The 21,986-nt window shown below is 38.1% G+C and overlaps 1 protein-coding gene across 2 annotated transcripts in view; it reads right to left on the reverse strand.

The window, feature by feature from the left end:
- FTO (FTO alpha-ketoglutarate dependent dioxygenase) overlaps positions 1-21,986 on the reverse strand; it is a 223,973-nt gene that overhangs the window by 144,197 nt on the left and 57,790 nt on the right. For both annotated transcript variants that reach the window (XM_066327862.1, XM_066327863.1), the window contains 3 exons: positions 21,101-21,180; positions 20,629-20,766; positions 14,608-14,727 (listed from right to left, as the gene is read on the reverse strand). In XM_066327862.1, coding sequence (XP_066183959.1) covers positions 14,608-14,727; positions 20,629-20,766; positions 21,101-21,180 — 338 coding nt within the window. The remainder of the gene's footprint in view (positions 1-14,607; positions 14,728-20,628; positions 20,767-21,100; positions 21,181-21,986) is intronic.

The raw sequence follows: 21,986 nt of genomic DNA on the forward strand, positions 1-21,986 counted from the left end.
TAAGCCCATTATGCAAATTTTCAAATCATTGCTTTTAAAAAAAGATTACAACACTTCTACAAATATTTATGGTTCAACCCAAGAAAATAAAACATTTCAGCAGACTTTGAAACAGGACTAGCAAATTTCTAATGTACTATATATTTGTACAGAACATAATCTTCAATATGAAAACAGCTAAGTACATTGTTCTAGCTATACCAGCTAAATCAGCAAACAACTTTCTCCATCTTTCATGAAGCAAATCTGATTTAGTAAAATGGCTATTATTCTCAACCTTTAGTTGCGTGTTCTTTCAGTCTTGCTTGCTACCCACTAATTTATTTCCCTCCCCCATGCCTTTTCTTTTTTTTTTTTTTTTTCTTTTTTTAGTATTAAAAATGGATTTACACTAAACCAATAACAATTTTCAGTAAAAACATATTCTGGTTTTAATCAGGCAGTTCATCACTTAAAATTTCACACATATACACTATTGCACATGTTCTATCTGCAGACTTTCAAGCTCAGTGTTCTGCTGCTGTGGGGTTATAACACAACCACGCCTTCAAGAAAGCTGATTCAGAACCATGTCAGCAAACAAAAACCTATTTTGGCATATAAAGTGAAATTATACATTCACGCAGAACTCACATTTCTAAGTAATTGTATCATTTATATTAGCAGTTTACATTATTTAATATCCCCAGAGCAAGATCCTACTAAATGCTGCAGCCAAGTTTAAGAGAAGAAAATTCAGACTGTCATATTAATACCTTCAGTTCTTTTAACCCTAGCATCCTGTGCACTTCCAAGACTCTTTATACTTCCATTATATTTATTCCTATTTCTCTCACTTGGTTATTGTTGCTCTCTCTTTTCTGCAACTTATTTCCTCCCACTTTCTTGCTTTGCTCACAAAACCATTTTGACCTTTAATCCTGCCTCCTACCAAACGACTCCAAATGCTTTCAATACATTTTGTGGTGCCAGACTACTCATAGAAGTAGGGGGAAAAAAAAGTTTCTAAGCGTAAATGAAACTATTAAAATGGAAGGGAAACATTAAAGGCACAAGGAATGAAGCCAGTGTAGTATTTAGTACTTGCACTAACCACAGGCCAGCAGTTGAACGGCTCAGCACTTCAGCAATCTTAAACAGAGAAATCATGTAGGAAGCCACAGTGCAGCGTGCAGCATTCCCCCTGGAGCATGTACAGGAAAAATGTACCCCTAAAATTCTAGCATGTCTGCTTTTTATCCCACAACACAGGGACTAATTGCCCTCAGTGTCTGAGCTGGATTCCTTGCATGCTGGAGCAGAACAAATACTACTTTTTCACCTATCCGTCACAGCAAACATGAAAGATAATGACAAAAGCAAACCAGCACTAATCTTAGCACCTCACTGAGCTCAGAGCAAAACACCAGACAGCAAAGCCGAGAGAAACCCAGCACACACAGACAGTGAAACACAATCATCAAATGAGTCAAATGAGGCCTCATCAAATGGGGCTGGACAGGAGCAACTGGCCTCTCTGCTTCCATTTATTTAATTTATTCCATCCTATCTGCTGTAGAGCAACATTAAAACACCCACAGGTTTGGTAGGTAGATTAAAATGTTTAAGAATTACTACAATATGTTCCAATTTTCTGGCAGACTGAAGGACTTCATCCAGCAGTTCAGGCATTAAGCCCACTCTGGTAACTGAGTAAAAACAGGGCTTTTATACCTCAGTGAACTCAGGTCTCAGCTCTGCAAAACAGACACTGTTAACATTGGTTCAGTCTAGTTGGATGCTGAATTTTCCTAAAGCAGCAAGTCGGGAGCAGTCAGGCCTCTGTTGAGAAATGCAGAGGGAGGCTTATCATCCCGTTCCAGCTTCCAAGGTCGGCATCATTTGAGCTGAGAACAAAGCACTGCTCCAACCAGGCAAGCCCCTCTCCTTCTGTTTTTGGCTTCCTAGCTTTATTTAGTGTTTCCTTTGCTCTTTGACCATCTCCTTTGTTTATATGCAAGTCCCAAACACTGCAGAGGGCTATGCTGCATCAACATAATCCTCCTCTGACTGGCTTGTCGCTGTTTCAGGTACTACCAGAGGGGTTTTGCAGTGGGAAAACACCAGTGAGGGAACTCCTGCAGGTCTTCCATCATGCCCACACTTTTCCAGATTTGCAGTAGCTGGAATGACCACAGCCAGAAGAAACCTCCAGGTGGAACATGTACCTCAGATTTGCAGTCAAGGAATGCGTTATGTCACCTTTAGAGAAGGGAGCAAAGCCAGTGTCACAGCACTTTGGTGTACCCTGGCAATTGCTGTAGGCCACTCTAAAGGCTTTGCAGGTGGACACAGCAACTCAGCAAACCTGGATACATAACTGAATTCTCCTGGAGCTGTGGGCATGGTTACACAACCCCAGAAATGTGTGAAAAACGAAACAGGAAAAATCCTTTGGTGCTTCCCTCTCAGTCAGCTCCAGCACTTTAAAGAACACAGCTGAGAAAAACACAAAAAACCCTTGTGAGAAAGGACTGAAATATCAGGGCAAGGGTAACTTCTGCACAGCCACAGCCTTTGAAACAACTGAAGGCTTTTTACATAGCTCCTCAATTCTGAAACCACAATGGCCAGGATACAGCTGGCAGCTGGACAAGAATCTCTGTAATATCTCCACATCACCTGAAATGACAGCCATATATGTTTATACCTTATAAAGTGTGTGTTTATATGTATACATACACCAATATATATATGCACACACTTTTATAATCTTTAATAAATATTTCCAAAAATGCTTAGAATGAGACACAGGTAGGTATCTACTTTTTCACAGGCTTAAGTAGGGAATATCTTCTTCCATGTGCTTTTTACTATGATTCTTTTGGTTATGAGATTTTCATTATTTTTAAATGGAGGATTTCTGGAGGAGCTGTTCAGTGCAAAGAGAACTTATGTTCTAATGCCTATAGTTCCAAAAGGCTTGGGCCCCTGAGGAAGAGCCATGCTCCTCTTCTCTCCTCTACTTACCCCAAATTGTTTCAAAATGATTTTCAGATAAAACAGAGAATGAAACAACCTTTAGGGGAAAAAAAATATCAAAGGAAAAAAACACTGAAAAAACCCAAACTCCAAATAAAAGAATGTACCTTTGACCTCTGGTAATTCAAATAGAGTGTTAATCACCAAAGGATTAACACCCTCTGTATTATAAATAACATAACCAGTCATCAGGAAATTATAACACCCCATATAATCAAGAAACACTGAAGTCCATAATAGAACTATGCCCAAGCAGTGGGATGGGAAGTACTAATATGAGAAACTTAACACATTGTATCAGTTCAGAGAGATTCTGCAACTTCAAGCATTATGGAGAGCTGCTCAGTACTTAAATAGGCAAATCCTTTTCTCTCCATGTGTGCACATAGCTCTATATACAAATATATATATATGCATCAATGTGACATATAAACACACAAAAAAATTCACAAGCCTTAACCTTTATGTGGATTTTTTAATTTTTTTAAAAAATATGCATACATAATCTTGTTTTTTTGGAATAATTTTATGTTTGTGGAATCAAAAGCAAATACTTTCCAACATACTCTAAATAGTTTTCTGCATTCAACATATTTTTTTTTTCTTAAACCAAAGATTATTTCTCTCTTATTTGATTCTGTACTATAAGCCAGCAGCATATTAAATGTAGTATTATTACAGCACAGAGGTGTCAATTAGAGAATTCTACCAAACACTAAGATTTTTAAGGGATAGGAAAAAAAATCAAAGAAATCACTACCCACAGTATTTGGCTTTGAAGGAGACATGCAGCTACACCCTTATCTTCTGCCATCTTCCCCATAACCACTTCCCACTTGCAAAGCCTCTCCATCCCATTTTCTCTCACACCACAGCATTCCTCTTTGCCTGAGAGCCTTCGCCATCCTTTCCTACTTTTTCTCAACCTCCAAAGCTTTTCCTGCCAAGCTTGTTTTCTATTCCTGCTGTACCCAAAGGTCCATTCCACCCACACACCCAATCTGAAGCTCTCAAGCATTTCTGCACTGACCCCAAAGCTGCTGTCCCAGGAGTCCTCACTCACCTTGCCTTCAGTCCTGTCACTCTGCCAACAGAAGGCTCCCAACCCTCCTTCTCATGAGGAATATAAAGAGCGACTCATCTCAAGAAAGAACAACTGAGTTGAAATTACTTTAATTTGTAATAGCATTTTCCGCTGAGACTCAAAGATCAGTGGAGAAATTCTCACAACCACACTGCCTTAGTTTAGTTCTTCCAAAGAACAATAAAAGAATGTAGAGTCATGGAATCTGGTGACACATTTACAAGCAGGGAAGCCAATGTTGGGATAAAAATGGACAGCCCTTGACATGTATAAAAATCTTAGGTGGGGATACAAAGAAGAGTAGACTTCTTCAGTTTGAGAAGCCTTTACTATCTAAACTGCATTAGAATTTCCCCTTTAAATCTTCAATATAAAGGACACGCTCATTTAGTTCACTTTCTCCCATTGAAAAATAACTAGCAAATCTCATCTTTTCAAGCTCACTAAAAAAATCCCACAGAACTTATCCAACCTTGTGCCATTCCACAACTAGGAAATACAGTTTCTAAATAAAATACACTTTAAAACTGTACCATGAGAAAAAGCACAGCTTAATTAAGTTAACTAAGCTGATTAAGCCATGCTCTTTCACCTACTACAGGAAGTATTTAGCCCTGGAGCCATCCTAAAGGCACCTCGCAGAGCGTATGACATGTTTTCCAGAGATACTGTACATATTTAGTCACTGTGGAAGGGGAAAAAGCAAACACCCTGTGTCAGCATGCCAACTAAAGAACAGAAGAAGTCTCAGCTGATAAAGCAGCTGTTTACATCTCATTCTTGTCTGGAAGGTAGGTATTATATTACAAGGGAATAGACAAAGTTAAGAGAACAGTACCCCACCACCTCAGATGTGACTGTTATAAAATAACTTAAGGAGGAACACACTCTCCAAAAATCCTGATCACTGATATTATTACTGGGATCTTTGTAAGTTAACAAACAACTCAGATGAATTGAAAATTGAATCAATTACAGCAGCTTCATTTTAAAATAATTAAGAATAATCTTTCTCCTTCGTTATATTTAAATGTGTTGATATCATTAAAAGCATTCTTTAAAATTTTCAATCCTTTCAAAATCTATAAAAGCGATTTCTAAAATAAAGACATAGCAGTATTCTTATCTTGGCTTTTCCTGCTACAAGGCTGCTGCTCTGTGTCTCATAAAGATTTCTGGCAGAGTGAGAAAACCTGGTCAGTATCAGAGTCTTTCCTGGGACCTGTCTGCAGTGTCGACAAGCAGCTAAGCTGAATATTAATACACTCTCCATCATCAAAAGCTGTTGCATACCCAAAGGATGAAAAATATTTTAATCAGCTTTCAGCTTGTCTAGTAGAAGTCAGTTTATTCCCTTGGGATTATACATCTATGTGCTCAATTTTTGTCTTCGCACTCTCTCTCCATACATATTACTTTTGAAACTAGCAGCAAAGAGCCTAAATCTGCTGTTTTGTTGGGAAAAGCCAGTTAATGCTGTGATTCAATTACAGCATTTTACATTTAAGAAGAAAATGTAGAAGATGAAAAGCAAAGACAAAACTTGAGAAAACAGCCCTGCTACCAAGTTTTTTAACATTAGGATTTCTTAAAGAAACTAGTGAGACTTTTTTGTTTTGTTCAACATCTCCACAAATTTTAGGAGTTTTCAAAACTGGTTCATCTGTTGCCTTTTCTTCTCCCCAGTAGATTACTAATTATTGCAAATTCACAATTCCTTTAGCATAACAACCACCAATGGAATTGACCCATGAATGTATAAATATTTTATAAATATGTGTATCAACTACACCCTACATGAAAACCAGCAAAAGATCAGTAATGGGAAAATGTTTTGAAGAGCCTTGACTGTACAAGTGTACCTGCATGGCAACCTCTCCTTGCTCTGCTGTCCTTCCTCTGACGGACAATGCCAGTCCCTGAAAGGTTCCTTAATGAAGATAACACCTACAGGAGAAGACTTTTGAAAGTGAGAAATATTAATAATCTTAATTCTGTTTCTTTTCAATGCTTTCAAAAGCATCATAACATTTTGGACTTAGTTAGAACTTGCATTAGTCTTTGCTTTGAGCACCCACACAAATGCAATACAGAATTAATTTCATCTTGCCTTAGCCCTGCTTCCTGAGGATAGAGGTATTACCAGTGGACATGTAACACCATCGTGCTCTTTCCTCTTGCCCATAAGAGAAGACATGAAGAAATGCAAGGCTCTGCTGATTTTCAGATTTTCTGTCACCTCATGGAAGCCTGGAAAGTACAACCTCTGTGTGGTACTACACAGCATCAGCATAAACTGGTTTGTACAGAGTAATTGTAATATAATTTCTATCATCCATCACCAACACAAACAATCGTTACTTTTGAGCAAAGGAGTGAATTCCGTGTTCCTACTACTGCAAATGATTTCAGCACAAAAACTTCTGTTTCATGAAATGGAAGCATGACATTGGACAGAAGGAGACCAAAAGGATAACAATGAGTTAACTTGCTCTGCCATGTAAAAAAAGTCTTATAATTCAGTTATCCAAGCTGAGTCCCACCACAACATCACAAAACAATTGACCTTCTAGCTAGCTGGTGAAGCTCTAATCCATTAGCATGTAGGACACAGCTTGAAGATGGAGCTAAAATGTAATTATTAGCAGTGTGTATATGCATACATATATACACAGACACATAAAAATAATCACTTCAGTTTATTACACAATGATATTGATCCCTAGGCAGCTAGACAACATGAACTGATGCACTGTTCCCAGCTATTAACAGTGCACTTTGTGGATCACTGCATGCTAAGCACAGAGCTGGATTCATCTTGAGCACAGCTCCACTGCTGCCATTCCTGTCCCCCAGCAACAATCCTGCCTGTTCTCACCATCCTCTTAATCGTTCTACTCTATTACAGAAATTCAAAATGAGCCCTACGAAAACTGGTCTGATTGTGATAAACAACCACATTATTTAACTGGAAAAATTTAAAAGATTTGCTATATTTAAACTTTATATTAGTGCCTCTGTTGTGAAAATTATATGGAGTTCACATTGACTAGCAGTCCAAGGAAAACTGCCAAAATCTGATGTTCACTTGTAACATTTGAGAAAAGACAGTAATTATCTTTCTACTGCAGAATAGTAAACATTATTATAACTACAGCTTCAGGGTCATTAAGCAGAAGCATTTGTAGTGACAAACAGAAAGTGCAAAAAAGATTCATGCAAAAGCTCCTGAGAATGAGACCTCAGAACTGCCAGGAGACAATCAGGGTCAACCAAAACACAGTAAGCTCATTCTTAAACAGACAGAATTTGGTCATCTGAACGAAAAATAAAAAGCTATGTGGCCCCATCTACACTTTCCAGACATGATACAGGGAGGCAGAAATTTGTTGGTTTCCTTCAAATGCAGGATGTTCTCTCCCTAGGACATAGCCAATTAATAATTGTCAGATACGGAAAAAAATCATAGCCTCACTTAATTGAGGAGCAATTTAAGATCAGAAATCGTCTGCAATCTAAAACCAAAGTAAGACCTCAATGTTTTGATTGCCAGACTGATTTTGAAAAGCACACCTAAGTTACTTGCACAAGTTAAACAGAGGGTCAGTAAAAGAATTAGCACCTAATTCATCAGGGCATAATGCTCTCCATAGCAACTTCTGAAGCCAAGTTATATTTCTTTATGTATAAAATGAAAGCCGTAATTTTGAGCAAAGATGAAGTAACTGTTAAAGAACACATTACAAAAATACTGTTTACCCATGATCCTGTTAGGAATTAGAAGGACTGATGACCAGATAGGAAAGAAAAGGTATCAATGCAGCAAACAGCAGCTTTTCAGAAGACGTCACCTCCTTCGCCTACCAGAGCCATTTGGAAAGTAAAGCAGCTGTGTTCTATTTTATAGTGGTTACAGAGCCACTAAAATACAATAGCAATAAAACCACAATTAGCAACACTAGCTGTATTGAAAAAAAATACAGCAATGTAGATGGTGACATTTTAGTCATACTGCCATTTGCTTTCACTTTCATTCAAAATCACAACTTACCCTAGTTTATAACAATCACAGTACAAACTATTCCTGCCAAACCACTGTAATTCACAGTTTTAACACCAAACCAAATCCTTTTCTTTCTGTGTAGCATGTCCATAAACATATATACACAAATACAAATCCATAAGCTCTGTATCTGATCACTACTAGGATTGAACAAATAAGAACTATAAATAATTTTAAATATTGGTAATAATTAATCAATTTCTAGATAGCATATAAATTCTAAAAATACAGATTAATTTATTTTCAAGAAATACTATTCCCAGTCTTCAAATATGGTCCTTTATGAAGTTTTTCTACTAGGAATTAGATTTCTGAGAACATTAAAGCATATAATAGAACCATCTGGATTGGAAAGTACCTTAAATACAGTTTAGTTCCAACCTCCCCTGCGATGGGCAGGGACACCTTCCACAATCCCAGGATGCTCCAAGCCCTGTCCAACTTGGCCCTGAACACTTCCAGGGATGGGGCAGCCAAAGCTTCTCTGAGCGACCTGTGCCAGGGCCTTGACAGCCTCACAGTAAACAATTTCTCCCTAATATCCAAACAAAACCTGTCCTCCATCAGTTTAAAACCATTCCCCCCTCATCCTGTCGCTCCATGCCCGTGTGAAAGACTTTGCAAAGAACAGTGAGACTGATAAAACAGCAGCTCAGTGCTACAACATCGTTATTTCCACAGCAAATAATAAGCCTCAATAAACACACTAATGATACAAAGATCTTCTGTTATTCTAGTATATACCCATCATTTTGAGAGAACAAATTTGATTTCTGCTGACTGTGGTTTGTGCATTTATGCCTGAAACACTAGCACAGAACTCACTGCATTTTACATGCAAGTGCAGGTATTTAGAACACAGAATTGTATACACCCAAGAGTATAAAAATAGTGAGGATCACAGAAAGAAGCCCTGCTACAGTAAGAATAAAGCACTAGCCAACAGAATTCTACTTATCCAAACCTGCAGCTCACCGAGATCCAGCTGTGTGCACACGGACACCTACAAATGTCAAACTGGTAACTCAGGTGAAAATCCACCTGGAGGGGAAGGCAGAGGCAGGACCACGCCACGGGCACAGCTACACACCCCAGCCACGGTCCTCCCTCCTGGGCCATCAGAAATGCACCTCCTCACTGTCCCCCAGGACAGAAATGGTCCTCAACTGCTCCTGGATTATTCCAGTGTACGTGACCACCTTACTGCTGTCAGTGTGATTTTCCCAGAATGCTGCCGGGGTGGGCAGGCTGCCCTTTGAACAATTCCAGTTTATAACAGAAATGTTACAGTGCTTCATATCAACGCAGCTCAGATCTCAACCAGCTCACGTAAGGGTTAAAAATAGAAAGTGCTATCCACTGGTTTGCTCTGATGTTCCTGTAGATATTGTCACTGGATGTATCCTCAGAAGAATTCTATTCAACACCTCTGTCTTTAAGTACAAAGCTGTAGGCTGTAGCAGCTTTAGGAAACATAAGTATCCTTTTTTCTGCTGCACAGTATCTGTGTGTGAAATTCTCTAAAGGGGTTTAAGTATTTACCCTGAACACTATCAGACAGTTTCTAAAATTTTCCTTATCCTGTTGCAGAAACACTTCAAAGAGAATCATAAACACAGTCTTTTGTGCTTTCAGCACACATGTTGTTTTGGAGGCTTAAGTCTGAATTCCCTCAGAATTGTAAATAATTTTTTCCTCAAAGATGTGCAATGCAACTTTACTTTTTTTTTCTTTTTCGTTTCATTGTGATTCTACTACAGACAATGCTAAATCCTTTCTCCCATTTCTGACAGCTAAAAATATTGGGGTCAAAGAAATTACTGCTAGAAAAAGGAAAGAAAAAAAAAAAAGAAAAAAAAATTTAAAAAAAAAAAAAAAAAAAAAAAAAAAAAAAAAAAAAAAAAAAAAAAAAAGTTCGTCTCCAGGATCAGGTTTTGTTGCTGTTGTTTAAGATACAAGATACATTTCCAGAAACATCTGACTTCCAGTGCACATAAAATATAATCTGCCAAAAATACATTTATTTAAAGGCTCTGGGCTAAACAGATAAGGAGAGCCCCAAAAGACAATAAAAATGGGTAAAATTTGGGTCTTTGAGCTGCCATGTTGTACCTACATTTCACAGCTCATTAGGCAAATCCGATCTCCCATCGCCACATGGCCCTCCAATAAAGTGTGACACTGCAATATCTGAGCACAACGGGAAAACCAGAAGAGAAATTAAAATAATACCTCAGAGTTCCTGGAATTTTGGCTGACAAGGTCAAACCAATTCAAGTGTCAGTTAAGTTGCTATGCAATTTCTGAAAGAAGCTACACAACCAACCAGCCTGTTTGTGATCCCATTATCTACCTTTTTTAAAATAATTGGTTAGTTGTTTAAAGTGCCAAAGTCTACAAAAGCTAGGAGAATTCCTTGTAAAAGCATATTTTTTTCTTAGAGCTTTTCATGGTTATCTGGGAACTGAAATGCTCTTGATTTAAATACATATTTAAACCCTTGCTTTAATTTTGGGAAAAAAAAATAATGGCTCTGGGCTGAGATTTTGTAGCTCAGGTTTCAGCGTAGACTCAATTCTAACTGTCAGGCTGTAAGCCCCTGACAATAGTGGCTTATAGCTGAAACTATGACATACCTCATCTATAGCAATAGGAGCAAATAATGGAACAGACCTCAAAAAGGAAAGAAAAATAATTTTACAATAAAATAGCCTTGCTCTCTGATTTCAATTCAGTTATGTAAACTGACAAAAAGCTTGCTATTGAAAATAACAGTAAAAACAAGACTAAAGATAGTTTTAAAGAAGTTTTACAAATCAAGATGAAAGTTGTGCAGGAAGATACCAGCCTGCATGAAATGCCACTTTGACCACTCTACTTACACCAAGTGTGCATGCTTCTGCTTTTGCATTACTCCAAATTAAAAGGTGTGCTGCATTTCATTATCATCAGCTCTGCTTTAAGACGCTAAAAAATGAAACAAATGGTGTAACTACTACTTGTGTTTCAGTTGTCCCATTAAGAAATTACTTCCTCAAGATCTATGTTTCATTCCTTTAAGTAGCCCCTTCTCTGCAGGCAAACAGTTGTGCTGTTAAATGTAACTCCAAGTCACTCATACTTTTCTCTGCATTTCAGTTCCACACTTTCCTTCGTCTTGCCAAATTCCTGCTTAAATAGGTGGGATTAAATGGAGCCTAGCCTACCTAACATAATTATATATGTTGTGATTTTATACTGCAATGAAATTGATACATTTTAATAATGCCAGTCTTGGCTCTTTCCCACTAAAGTCAATAAAGGTTATTAAGGCCAACTGCCATATAAATACATTGCTACATTGCTAAATGGACTGTCAAAGCAGGAAATACAATTCACACCATATAGCACTGTATGGTCTCCCCCCTTTTTTTTTTTAAGGACCACTAGATATGTTTAAAAAACCTTCAAAAATTCAACACGCAAGTGTAGCCATATATGTTTACTTTTCATTCCACAAACAAAAATAATTTCATTGATTTTCATTTTAGTTTTCTCATGTGAATCAACCTAAAACAAAGTAACCAAAAAAAGACTGTCGGACTTCTGCAGTTCTTACAGATTTCGTGCGGTGGTTACGGATTTTCTTAGCTAAAATAAATGTCAGATTGCAAGGTTTGCATGATATCAGACCCTGAGAGACAAATTGTCTCTCCACTGAATCTCAGAACAGCTACAGCAAGACTTGCTCACATCACATGAGATTTCAGCTTTTCAGACTTCTCTTTACCCAGAAAGCAAAGCCTGTACAGTCTTTTTTCAAATGGTAACTCTGCCTTTGAATTCTGCAAGCATTTATCCTGATGTTGCAGGCGATAACGTGTTAATCTTGGATGACTTTTAAAAAAAAAAACCCTCCAACATATGAATAGCCTTCATATTTTCAAGGGAGGGGGAGAAAAAAAAAAAGGAAGATTGGTTAAACTGCTTTGGATTTAATGGCTCATAAATTCATGAGGTAATATTGTGGGAAATGTGATGTTTTATCAGAATGTCATTCAAATGAAAGGTTTAACATTTACATCACAAGAGTGAGCTCTAAGTAAAACTATCCTCAGGGAAAGAAATGCCAGGAATAAACATTATGATAAAATTGTGTGCTTGCTATAATGTACAAAGACATTAAATAAAGCCCACAGGTTTGAAGACACTGAGCTAAACTTCCTGCAATATCATACTCTGCTGCGACAGAAATGTAATTACAATTAGCAGAATCTGAGATAATTGCTGAAATTTTCTTTTCTCCTTTATAGCTGCTTTATCAAACAAGAGGAAAACCTAAAAAAAACCACACTGAAGGTCCCCAAGACTGACTTTTGCATCATTCCAGACATATATATAAAAACCCAAGTCAACAGTTGTTCAGCTCGCACACAAAGAAAAACACATTGCTTCAACATTTTCTTTTAAGAAATAATTCCTTTTAAGCAGAAAAATTCTTACTAAAAAAGACCAACATTTTTACTTTTAGCATTTTACATTACTCGATCTCTCTCTCTTTTCTTTTTTTTTTTTTTTTTTTTTTTTTAATTTAAGAACCATCCAGCTAAAAAAAATCCCAAAACAACAAACCCATCGACTGCCGGCTACTGGTACCTTCAAAAATACCCTTTTGATTTAGCTTAGCTGTGGAAGCTAAGCACGCACCAAAACACTGCGCTTTTTTCCCTTTTTTTTTTTTTTTTTTTTTTTTTTTTTTTTTTTTTTTTTTTTAATGTTAAATCGCTGTTGAATTTGCTGCTTTCCTGCGCTGCGGAATCTCGGAGACGCCGGGATAACTCGGCGAGGGCAGCGCGGCTCAACACTGCCCCCCGCCGGCCGCCGACAGCGCCGCAGCGCAGAGCCCGTCTGCCCCCAAACCCGCCCCCAAACAGACAGCCCCAATCAACGTCCCCCTCCATAGCTGCCATTAATTGGGATTAATATGTTATAAGTCATAAAACATTAAAGCGATTCTTAAAATAGAAATTAGAAGCAGCTTCTGTCTTGGCCCGAGCTTGGGTTTGCTGATAAATATCATCCCGAGGCCTGTTGAAAGGAGATACACTGACGCCACCATGTTTCTAATTAGAGACACATGGCAATGTCACACCAATCGCAGAAAAGCGAACCCTTGAGAGCTCCGGAGTTTGCTGGTTTTCCATGTTTTCAACGCACAATGGATATAAAATATCAAACATTCTTGTCTCTACCTCATCTAAGCCTGCGTTACAAGAGAGTAAGTTGTCGTTTGAAAGAAAAACAAACCAAAAGTTTTTGTTTTTTTAATTATAAGGGTCATTCGAGAATGTGAGCACATAACACAAAAATGAAGGGGAAAAAACCCCAAACACATAAGCACATTTTCTATTCTTTTGTAGAAAAATTCAGTGTTCACTGATTTCTTGTGGCAACTCATTCCACAGCTGAAGTGTCCACTTTTCCAGCTGTGTTTTCCAAGCCTGAAATCAGCCACTGCTGGGGAAGCCCACAGTGTGTTTGAGCAGCTGAGTCTCAACATTCCCGGTGAGACTCCAGAGCCTGTTCTTGTATCACCTCTCCAGAGCCCCCAGCACTCCCCTGACACAAATCGTACTCAGCACCCTCAGCTGCAGCACACACTCTTCCAAGCCAGCACGGGCAAAGGGAGGTTCATTTGTGCTGTGGCCAGCAGAAATGACCAAGAAGCAGCTTCTGCTGCAGACGGATGGAGAGGAGAACAATGGATTTGCCAGCACAGCCCCTTGTGAGTGCAAATCCAGGAACAGACACGCTGGCAACTGCTCCCAAAGATCCACAGCACGGGCTGTCACCTGAGGCTCCACATGGACAGCAACAGGATAACAGTGTTTGGCACTGAACCCCTTTTTCAAAGCATGATGTACTTTGAAGCACACAGAAATCATGATTAGGTTTATTCTTGAAATAATCCCCTCTTGCAGGTTCTGGCTCTGGTCTAAGTGTGCAGGTGGGCCACAGACAGTTGTACTTCCAGGTCACCAACTTTGTTCTCCACTTTCCTCAGACACATGCACCACTGTTGACATGAGCGAAGTTGTCTGTCTGGGTGTTGTACAAAAAAGTTGACAACACACAGCATTTGTGTGGTGTAATATATGGCTGTCATCTTGTGAGGCTCTAAAAGGCTCAAACGAGGCTTTTACGAGGCTTTCAAACTTTAAAAACAAGAAAAGTCAAGAACTAACTAAAATCCTGGGGTTTTGGATCTGATTTTGCTCAAATTTTTTCTGGCTACTGGGGGATAAAAGTAGAGGAGACAGTGACAGGCTGAGATTGATTCTGCTTCTCATATGTTCTGAATAAAGTCTAAAACCCATTACTACAGTACAATTAAAAACATAATCGTGAGTGTTCTCAGAATTAGACCCTAGAGGCTTTAGACTTTAAAACTAGTACTTACCATAATCTCCATTTTTCTCCAAAATTCTTCCAGTTTAGCCATAGGCTTAAGCCACCAATCAGTGCACTTCAAATACCTCTTGCCTTGGAACCAAAACTGCCTAAGCCACTCAAATTCAACCTGCAAGATGAAAACATATGGCACCATAAACATCCATGGTCCTTATCTGGGGCAGGAATGGGGCAATGCAAGAATCCAGCTATACCTGAACAGTCCCACAGAAAAGGAGACTGTTACCAAAGTAGGTCATTCCGAAAAACACTCTTACACCCAGCTGTTTATTTCTATTCCACATCCATCTGTGACTTGAGCTACTCTCTTCAAACCCAAAGAGGTGAAAATTCAACTGTCTTTTTTTCCCATTTTTCACACAGTGTACATGTACAGCAAACATTAAAGAATTCCAGTCAAATATGCACCAACTCTGGTTTATTTTGATTAACACTGCGGGTTTGAAATAGTTTCAGCCATAGAAGAGTGAAAAAAAAAACAACTTTTCTTTTTTTCTAGCAGTAATAACACTGCTAGAATGCAGCCCAGTTGCTGTGGAATGAGAAGCTGGCACACAAGGAATCACAGCCTCTCATCCTTCACCAGACAGCCCAGTTACCAGAGATGCTGCTTTTCTTTAAGGGTAATCCATAGTTCTGGTCTTTAGAATTCCATATTTATCTTTGTTGTGGTAGTTATGTTTCACACTGAGTTCAAAGCTGCTTTAATCATTATTTGTACCACAAAGAAGATTTGTTTATCCCTGCTCAACTCTGAAGATGCAAACAAAGACAACCTACCAAGGTGAAAGAATAAAGAAAACTGCCCAAAGCTGTCACCTAACACTCCCTTTCCTGCAAGAGAAAACTGAACAGCTACAGAAATCTGAAAGTGGTCCATTAACTAAAGGTTTGGTCAAGACATTAAAGATTACAATTTAAAAAAAACTAAATTTTCAGTATATAAAAAAAATATTAAAGCAAATTTATTAATAAAATATAACAATTAGTTGGCAGATATAGATCTTAAAACATTTTTAAAAAATCCTGACTGCTAGCCAGTGACTTTTTGGCACAGAAGTTTGATTATGCCCTTGCTAAAAAAAATAAAATAATAATAATCAAAATAAAAAAGCAGAAGGAAATTTTGCTTCCTCTATAATATTAAGGAGGTATAAAAGAACCAGTTCCAGTTATGGTTTGGTAAAAAAAAAAAGTCAGTATATGCAGTTTTGGAAAAGCTGAGCATATCATTATTCAATTAGAAGTTCAAGAACTTTTTTTTTTCTCCCTCCACTCCTTTTTGAGTTTTTTGGCCTCTACCATGTGACGTCTGGCAAGCAGGTTCCATGAAATTAATCATGAGGCCACTAATCAATGAAAAAAATATTTTTATTAAAATCAATGTTAAAATATGACTTATCATAGATCTATTTCAGTCAATCTGATTTTTACCTAGTCATATTGATTTGTTGCAATAATCTATGTAACTTCACTCTAATTGCTCTGGCATATTGGACAGAATTTAAATGTATCTTGATCTCATACAAAATATGTATTGTTTGACACAAAAGAGTAATTTTTTAGGTTTAAGGCAAAGCATAGCAACAAGATAATTCCTTTTCTGCAGAATTAACTGGTCTCATCAGAGGTCAGTGTGTACCTAATTGCAACAAGAGGCTGTTTAATGATGTGGATTGCATTCACACAGCTATCAAACTCTGCTCTGCATTCATCTCACAGCACCTCTGTTTAGCTCTAACCTGGGTTAATAAATTGGGGTTGGGGAGAAAAACAATATTTAACCCTCCAAGGTGGCCACCAAGCTGTTTGACAAGTGTCTGCTCTGAACTATGACCTCTGAACAGATAATTGTTGATTCTGAGAAAGAAAATTATCTTGATGAGGCAAGGATGACATGAGTTCTCTTCTGTAATAACTTTTTCTGTAGCAGTAACTCACTCCTCTTGGTTTGTTTCCTTCCATGCACAGGAGAAGTTTCTCCAGGAAAAAAACTTCAACACTAAATACTGCAGAGACACAAAAGCTCACTTCTAGCCCCACTGGAATGGAAGTTAGAGAAAATTCATCTTCTGTGACAGAACTCTGAGGGTTAACAGCTCCTGTTAAGGATTTTGTCAGAGAGTTTTAATTTGGAGGCTCCCATACATGAGAACTAACTTGAATTATCACTAGAAAGTATTTTACATAACTGAAGAGGACACAGCTTAAATATATTTACATATAAAAATATATAGGCCGAGTGTCTGAGGAATAATTTTCATCTTCTAATTGATTTTAATTTATGACTTACATCTGGGCAAGTAAGCTCAGAATCAGGCTTCATATGTCTAATCTTAACAAATTTTCAAGTTGTCCTTTAAGCAATGATTCAAGGCCAATTTTAGGTTATTGTTAATATTGGGTAGTAAAAGGGCAACAGTAGCATTTGGCATTATGTGAGGCAATGCTCCTCAGTCAATTATTTAAAAGTACTGGTTATTAAATGCCACACATGTAGGTGATCTATATTTTCTCTCTGCCATACTAGTCAACCACCAACCATGCTGCCAGCTCACTGTAATGTGCTAAAACATATTAACCTTCCTTTGGCTGCCTACACCTTTCCCTTTTTCATCCATGACCTCAGTGTCTAACTCCACATCCCTGCAGCTCAGCTAGCCCAGGCTTTCTACCTCCCTGTGCATTCTCCAAGCTCAATTTATCTACTGCTGCCATAAAAGCAGATTTGCTCTAGGCAAAAGTGACTGTACCTCACAAGCAACAGGGCATCCAATTCAGTCTCTAGTTTTAATCACGGTAATCAGGATCTGATTATCACAGCTGAACAAACACCCTGATGTGAACAAACCCCTACCTTCCAAACTTAAGTACTTACTGTGAAACCTGCCATATTTTCAACACAATCCCATGACACTAAGAAGACTTCTTCTGGTGTTTTACTACACTGAGAACATCTGAATATTTGGTGCTGGCAAATACAGAAGCCTTGAAAGTATATTAATCTCACACTAACATGAACTATTAGCAGATTTTGCATTAGTCAGAGCAAGAAAAATTTTCTTTGAAATGTGAAGAACAAGCTGCTGAAGATCTTTTCTGAAAGTTTATTTCTATGTGTATGAGCATTTACATGATCTGTCCAGCAGTATTTAGCTCCTTTAAAAATAATTTAATTACCAGTGGTTTTCCCCAGGTGCCCTGTAGCTGTGTTTGAGATGTACTCAGCAGCTGCATATGTTTAGGAAAGCCAAGCAGGAGGAAAGCAGTAGTAGAAGCAAGAGGTTCCCATTCAGAGAATTGTGCAAGATCATTTCTTTTGGGATAAATTATTCCTGAGCACACAACAATCTGACTGTGGCTGTGTGTGAGCTGTCAGGCTATTGTACTCCACGGCTGGCAGGTAACTACATCTGCTCACCCTGCTCCACCCCTGCCACTGAAGTATTTGTTCAGACTGCAAGGCCATCAGCTACACAGACAAACTGCATGTGAACACCCTTAATTAAGGTTATCTTCACTTACAACTACAAAGCACACACGGGGAGCGAAGCGACACACATCTAACACACAGCACACACCTTGCAATTACTCAGATATTCCTTTGAAGGCTGTTGTAGTGAGGGAGACCATGACAACAAAGCTAGGTTTAAAGAAATATTAAACTTCCACCTGGCTGCCCACTAGAGATGCTAAAATCCTCCTCAGGTTAGCATCTCACTTTTTCAGCAGGAATACCTCTGTCAAGATATCCAAGACAGGGCCCTGACAAATGAACTCTGGGAAATCTAACATCAAGTAAGGACACCCCCCAGATACTCTTTTAGAGATTTCTCTGCCCACCACAAAACTGGAAAAAATGAAGTCTCCACCTATGCTTCAGATCCTCAGTTCAAACACACTTTATCAGCACAGCAAGTCAATTTTCCTGCCCGGGAGTACAAAAGTGAAGGCACAGAATCATTCCTCATTCTTTCAGACCCACTCTTAGGCTTCTTCCCTCGAGCAGACACAGATAATTCATCCAGGCCTCATTTGGCAGAGCAGTTAATTTCAGCACAGACTGTGAATCTGCTAAACTAGTATATTTTAGCTTGGTCCTGTGATGGTTCTGTTCTGGTTAATGTTCTCTGATGATTGCTTTGGAGGTAGCAGCAAGGGGATAAAAAGAATGAACCCGTAGCATTTCAGGAAGATAAGGAACCAAGAATGGCTCTATCTAGTTATAAGAGTTAAAACTGAAGAAGTTCAGTTATGACAATATTTAAAAATAAAATACAACAATATCATCAGCTCTAGATACTACCTCATTTCAAGCTCATGGTCTCTGGTTCAGAGGAAGAGGGAAAAAGAAGTTGCAAGGAGCTTTAGGAATAGCACAGAAAGCTGTATATCAGAAATGCACAGGCAGAATTGGGAAACTGGGTGGCAGTTCTCCATTAATCCTATGAAGATTTGGATTTTAGTGCTATTTTGATTTTTCATTAAAAATTGCTAACTAAGAGAATGAAATGAAAGGCTCATTTTCATCAGTAAGTAGTTTGATTAAAGAAACAAAACAGTCTCTTGTTCTCCCACCTGCCCAGTAAAGTTTGAACCTAAAACCTGTATTAGTGCCTGAAAAGACAAAGATTTATCACACAGGAAAGTGGGAAGCTTTTATATGCAAGAAAAGTTGCATTAGCTTCACAGATCTTTATATTTTCAGCTCAGTGATATTTGAAAAAGAAATAGGCATTTACCACAGAGATAAGCCTCTAGAAATTGTGTCAACTTGTGCAGCAATAAATGAAATTTAAGTAGCACTCTAATAGCAAGTGAAGATTTGACCTTGGGATAAAAAATTAAGAAAAAAAGAGAAAAGAATAGTAAAATAGGTGGATGAGTAGTCTCTTTTCAAATTAAATACAGATCCAGTGTGTCTGCTAAGTGCACAATATGTACAAGTTAAACAAGGACTGCTGTTACAGTATATCCCATATGTGTAACAGGAAACATCCCTGTATGTCACATTGCAAAATTATTCAGGTGACTGCAAACACCAGGGGCTACTCTCTCACCTGATGTAAACAGCACATGGCTTTGATGTTAAAGGACCCGTGCAAATTTACACCAGCTGTGCCTGTGGCCCTTGCTGTGCAAACCACATATGCGTGTAGTTTTATGGACTGAGCCTGATTAATGTTTTGTAAACCCCTGCATGCATCAGACTTCTTTAAATTGCCCTAGGAACTGTTTTGGTAAAAGTCAAGGGCGCAAATCTTTTGCCAACGCTATGCTCCATTTTACCAACTGTAAACACAATACAGATAAAAATGCATTCTACAAAGTTTTAGTAGCACTACAAAATACTATATTCCTCAGCAGACAGCAATTTAAACATTTTACACGAATTCTAATTTCAGTGCAAATTACCTGTGTAGAGCTTCTAATTTATCTTAGTAGAAATACAGCACAGCTCCAAGCAAAAAAGCACTGCCAGCCTCAGTGGAATCCTGTCAAAGTGCATGAATACACTTGCATCTTTTGTAGCACTAAATGCCCTGCTTAAATATGTTCCTCACAATTATTTCCAGTGTATTTTCTTTAAAACATACTTTAGAGCCCACACTCACAATTGTGCCACCCATGGCATTATGCAAAAAAATGGTTCAACAAAAACTAGGGAGGAATAACTGAAAAAAATTACCTGCTCCTTCCCCTCTAATCCTCTAATCCCTGCTCTCTCTTCCTTTCTGCTAGAGAAGTGCTAGAGTAGTCTGTTTGACCACCACACTGTCAGTTCTGGTGCAGTATTTTGTGAAACTTCTCTTACTTTACCAGCAGAGGGATCTTAAGAAGGAGAAATGAAAACTTCCACTGTAATCCCAATTAGCGTACCCATAAAAGCCACATTGCAAACTTGCACAAAGCAATGCCTTGTAAGCAGCTGAACACATTTAATTGCCATTAACTCCATGAGGAGACTGCAGTGCTCAGGCTCAAGACTTTTCAGTGCAGATTATCTCACCTCATTATGTATTTCTTCTACTTGCTTCACCACTGCAGCTTCCAGAGATTTCAAAGACATTGAATCAGAATCAGTCTGTAAATTCTGGAGTGCCAGTTCACACTGTCCAAGTATGTATTCCAATGTTCCTCTTGAAGACTAGAAAGATACAGTAAAATATATAAAATAAATATATAGCCACTTCAGAAAATTTGTATTTTCTGAACTATATTTCATCAGCAGTCCCTGAGGTGTGGTGCAGCACATTCTCAATTCACATCTGATAAGTCTATCTGGGAGTTAAGGCCAACTACCAATACAGAACCAAGTGTACCTCAATCAAAAGTAAACAACAGCAGTTGTTAATGAAAAGAGTTTGAGTCAAAAGCATAACAGGAACCACAATTCTGATAAGACACCCCAGTGCTGCATATATGGCACCAGGATATTGGTTTTACAAGAGACCAAACAGTGAAATGTTTTTGATACTTACATCTGCCACCCTGTGAGTGGAGCTGAACCGAGGTGATAAACCAGCCAGAACACAGTGCTGGTGGGTCATATTGAGATCATCTGGGGACAAATTAGAAAACCTTAAGTACAGGGAAAGCTTAATAAAAGTTAATCTGGTTGAATATGAATTAAGTACACTACTTTTCCTGCTTTAATGCTTAGAGAATTCATTCATATTGCTCCAATGTTTTGCGCAGCACAATAATTATTCACTATCTTAGAGTCAGAAATATTTCTACTTACACTAGTTTTCTCCAAGACAGAAGTGGAATTTTCCCATCTCTTATAGGGAAAGTTCAACTAAACAAATTAATTCCTCCAAAGCTGAGGAGAATACTGAGTCTAGACTACTGAGGAGACTAAACAGACTATTTGGAAGTCACAATCTCTTTCTCCAAAATCACTAAAAATACTGAAAGGTCTTGAAGAAAGATGCTACAAAATAAAAAAAAGAACTTATGAAAAAACTATAGACACATATGAGGGTAAATTGCACAGAATCCAGTCTTGCAAGGGCCACAGAACATCATCATCTCTGGACATTGCAATATTTAAATACCACAATCACTTTCAAGAAGAATTGTGTGAGAAAACAAACCTAAACACTTCCACTATCCCTTTCTTTGTGGTTGTATGTAGCAAACACAGAATAGACTTACTACATTTTGATTTGCACCTTTATTCAAACCCTTGGCAAATCTTTCTTTGTAGAGCTCCACCTTGGAATTGCTTCCAACTGTCTCTAATCATTTATCAATCTCAGAAAGAAGCCTCTAATTTTAATGTAAGAGTTTACGATTAATCTAAAACTCTAATTGTGTAAAAATAGTTGAAGCTTCATTGATTGCATGCCTCAAAGCACATTT

The sequence above is a fragment of the Sylvia atricapilla genome, chromosome 12 (genome assembly GCF_009819655.1).
Source record: "Sylvia atricapilla isolate bSylAtr1 chromosome 12, bSylAtr1.pri, whole genome shotgun sequence".
NCBI classification, from domain to species: domain Eukaryota; kingdom Metazoa; phylum Chordata; class Aves; order Passeriformes; family Sylviidae; genus Sylvia; species Sylvia atricapilla.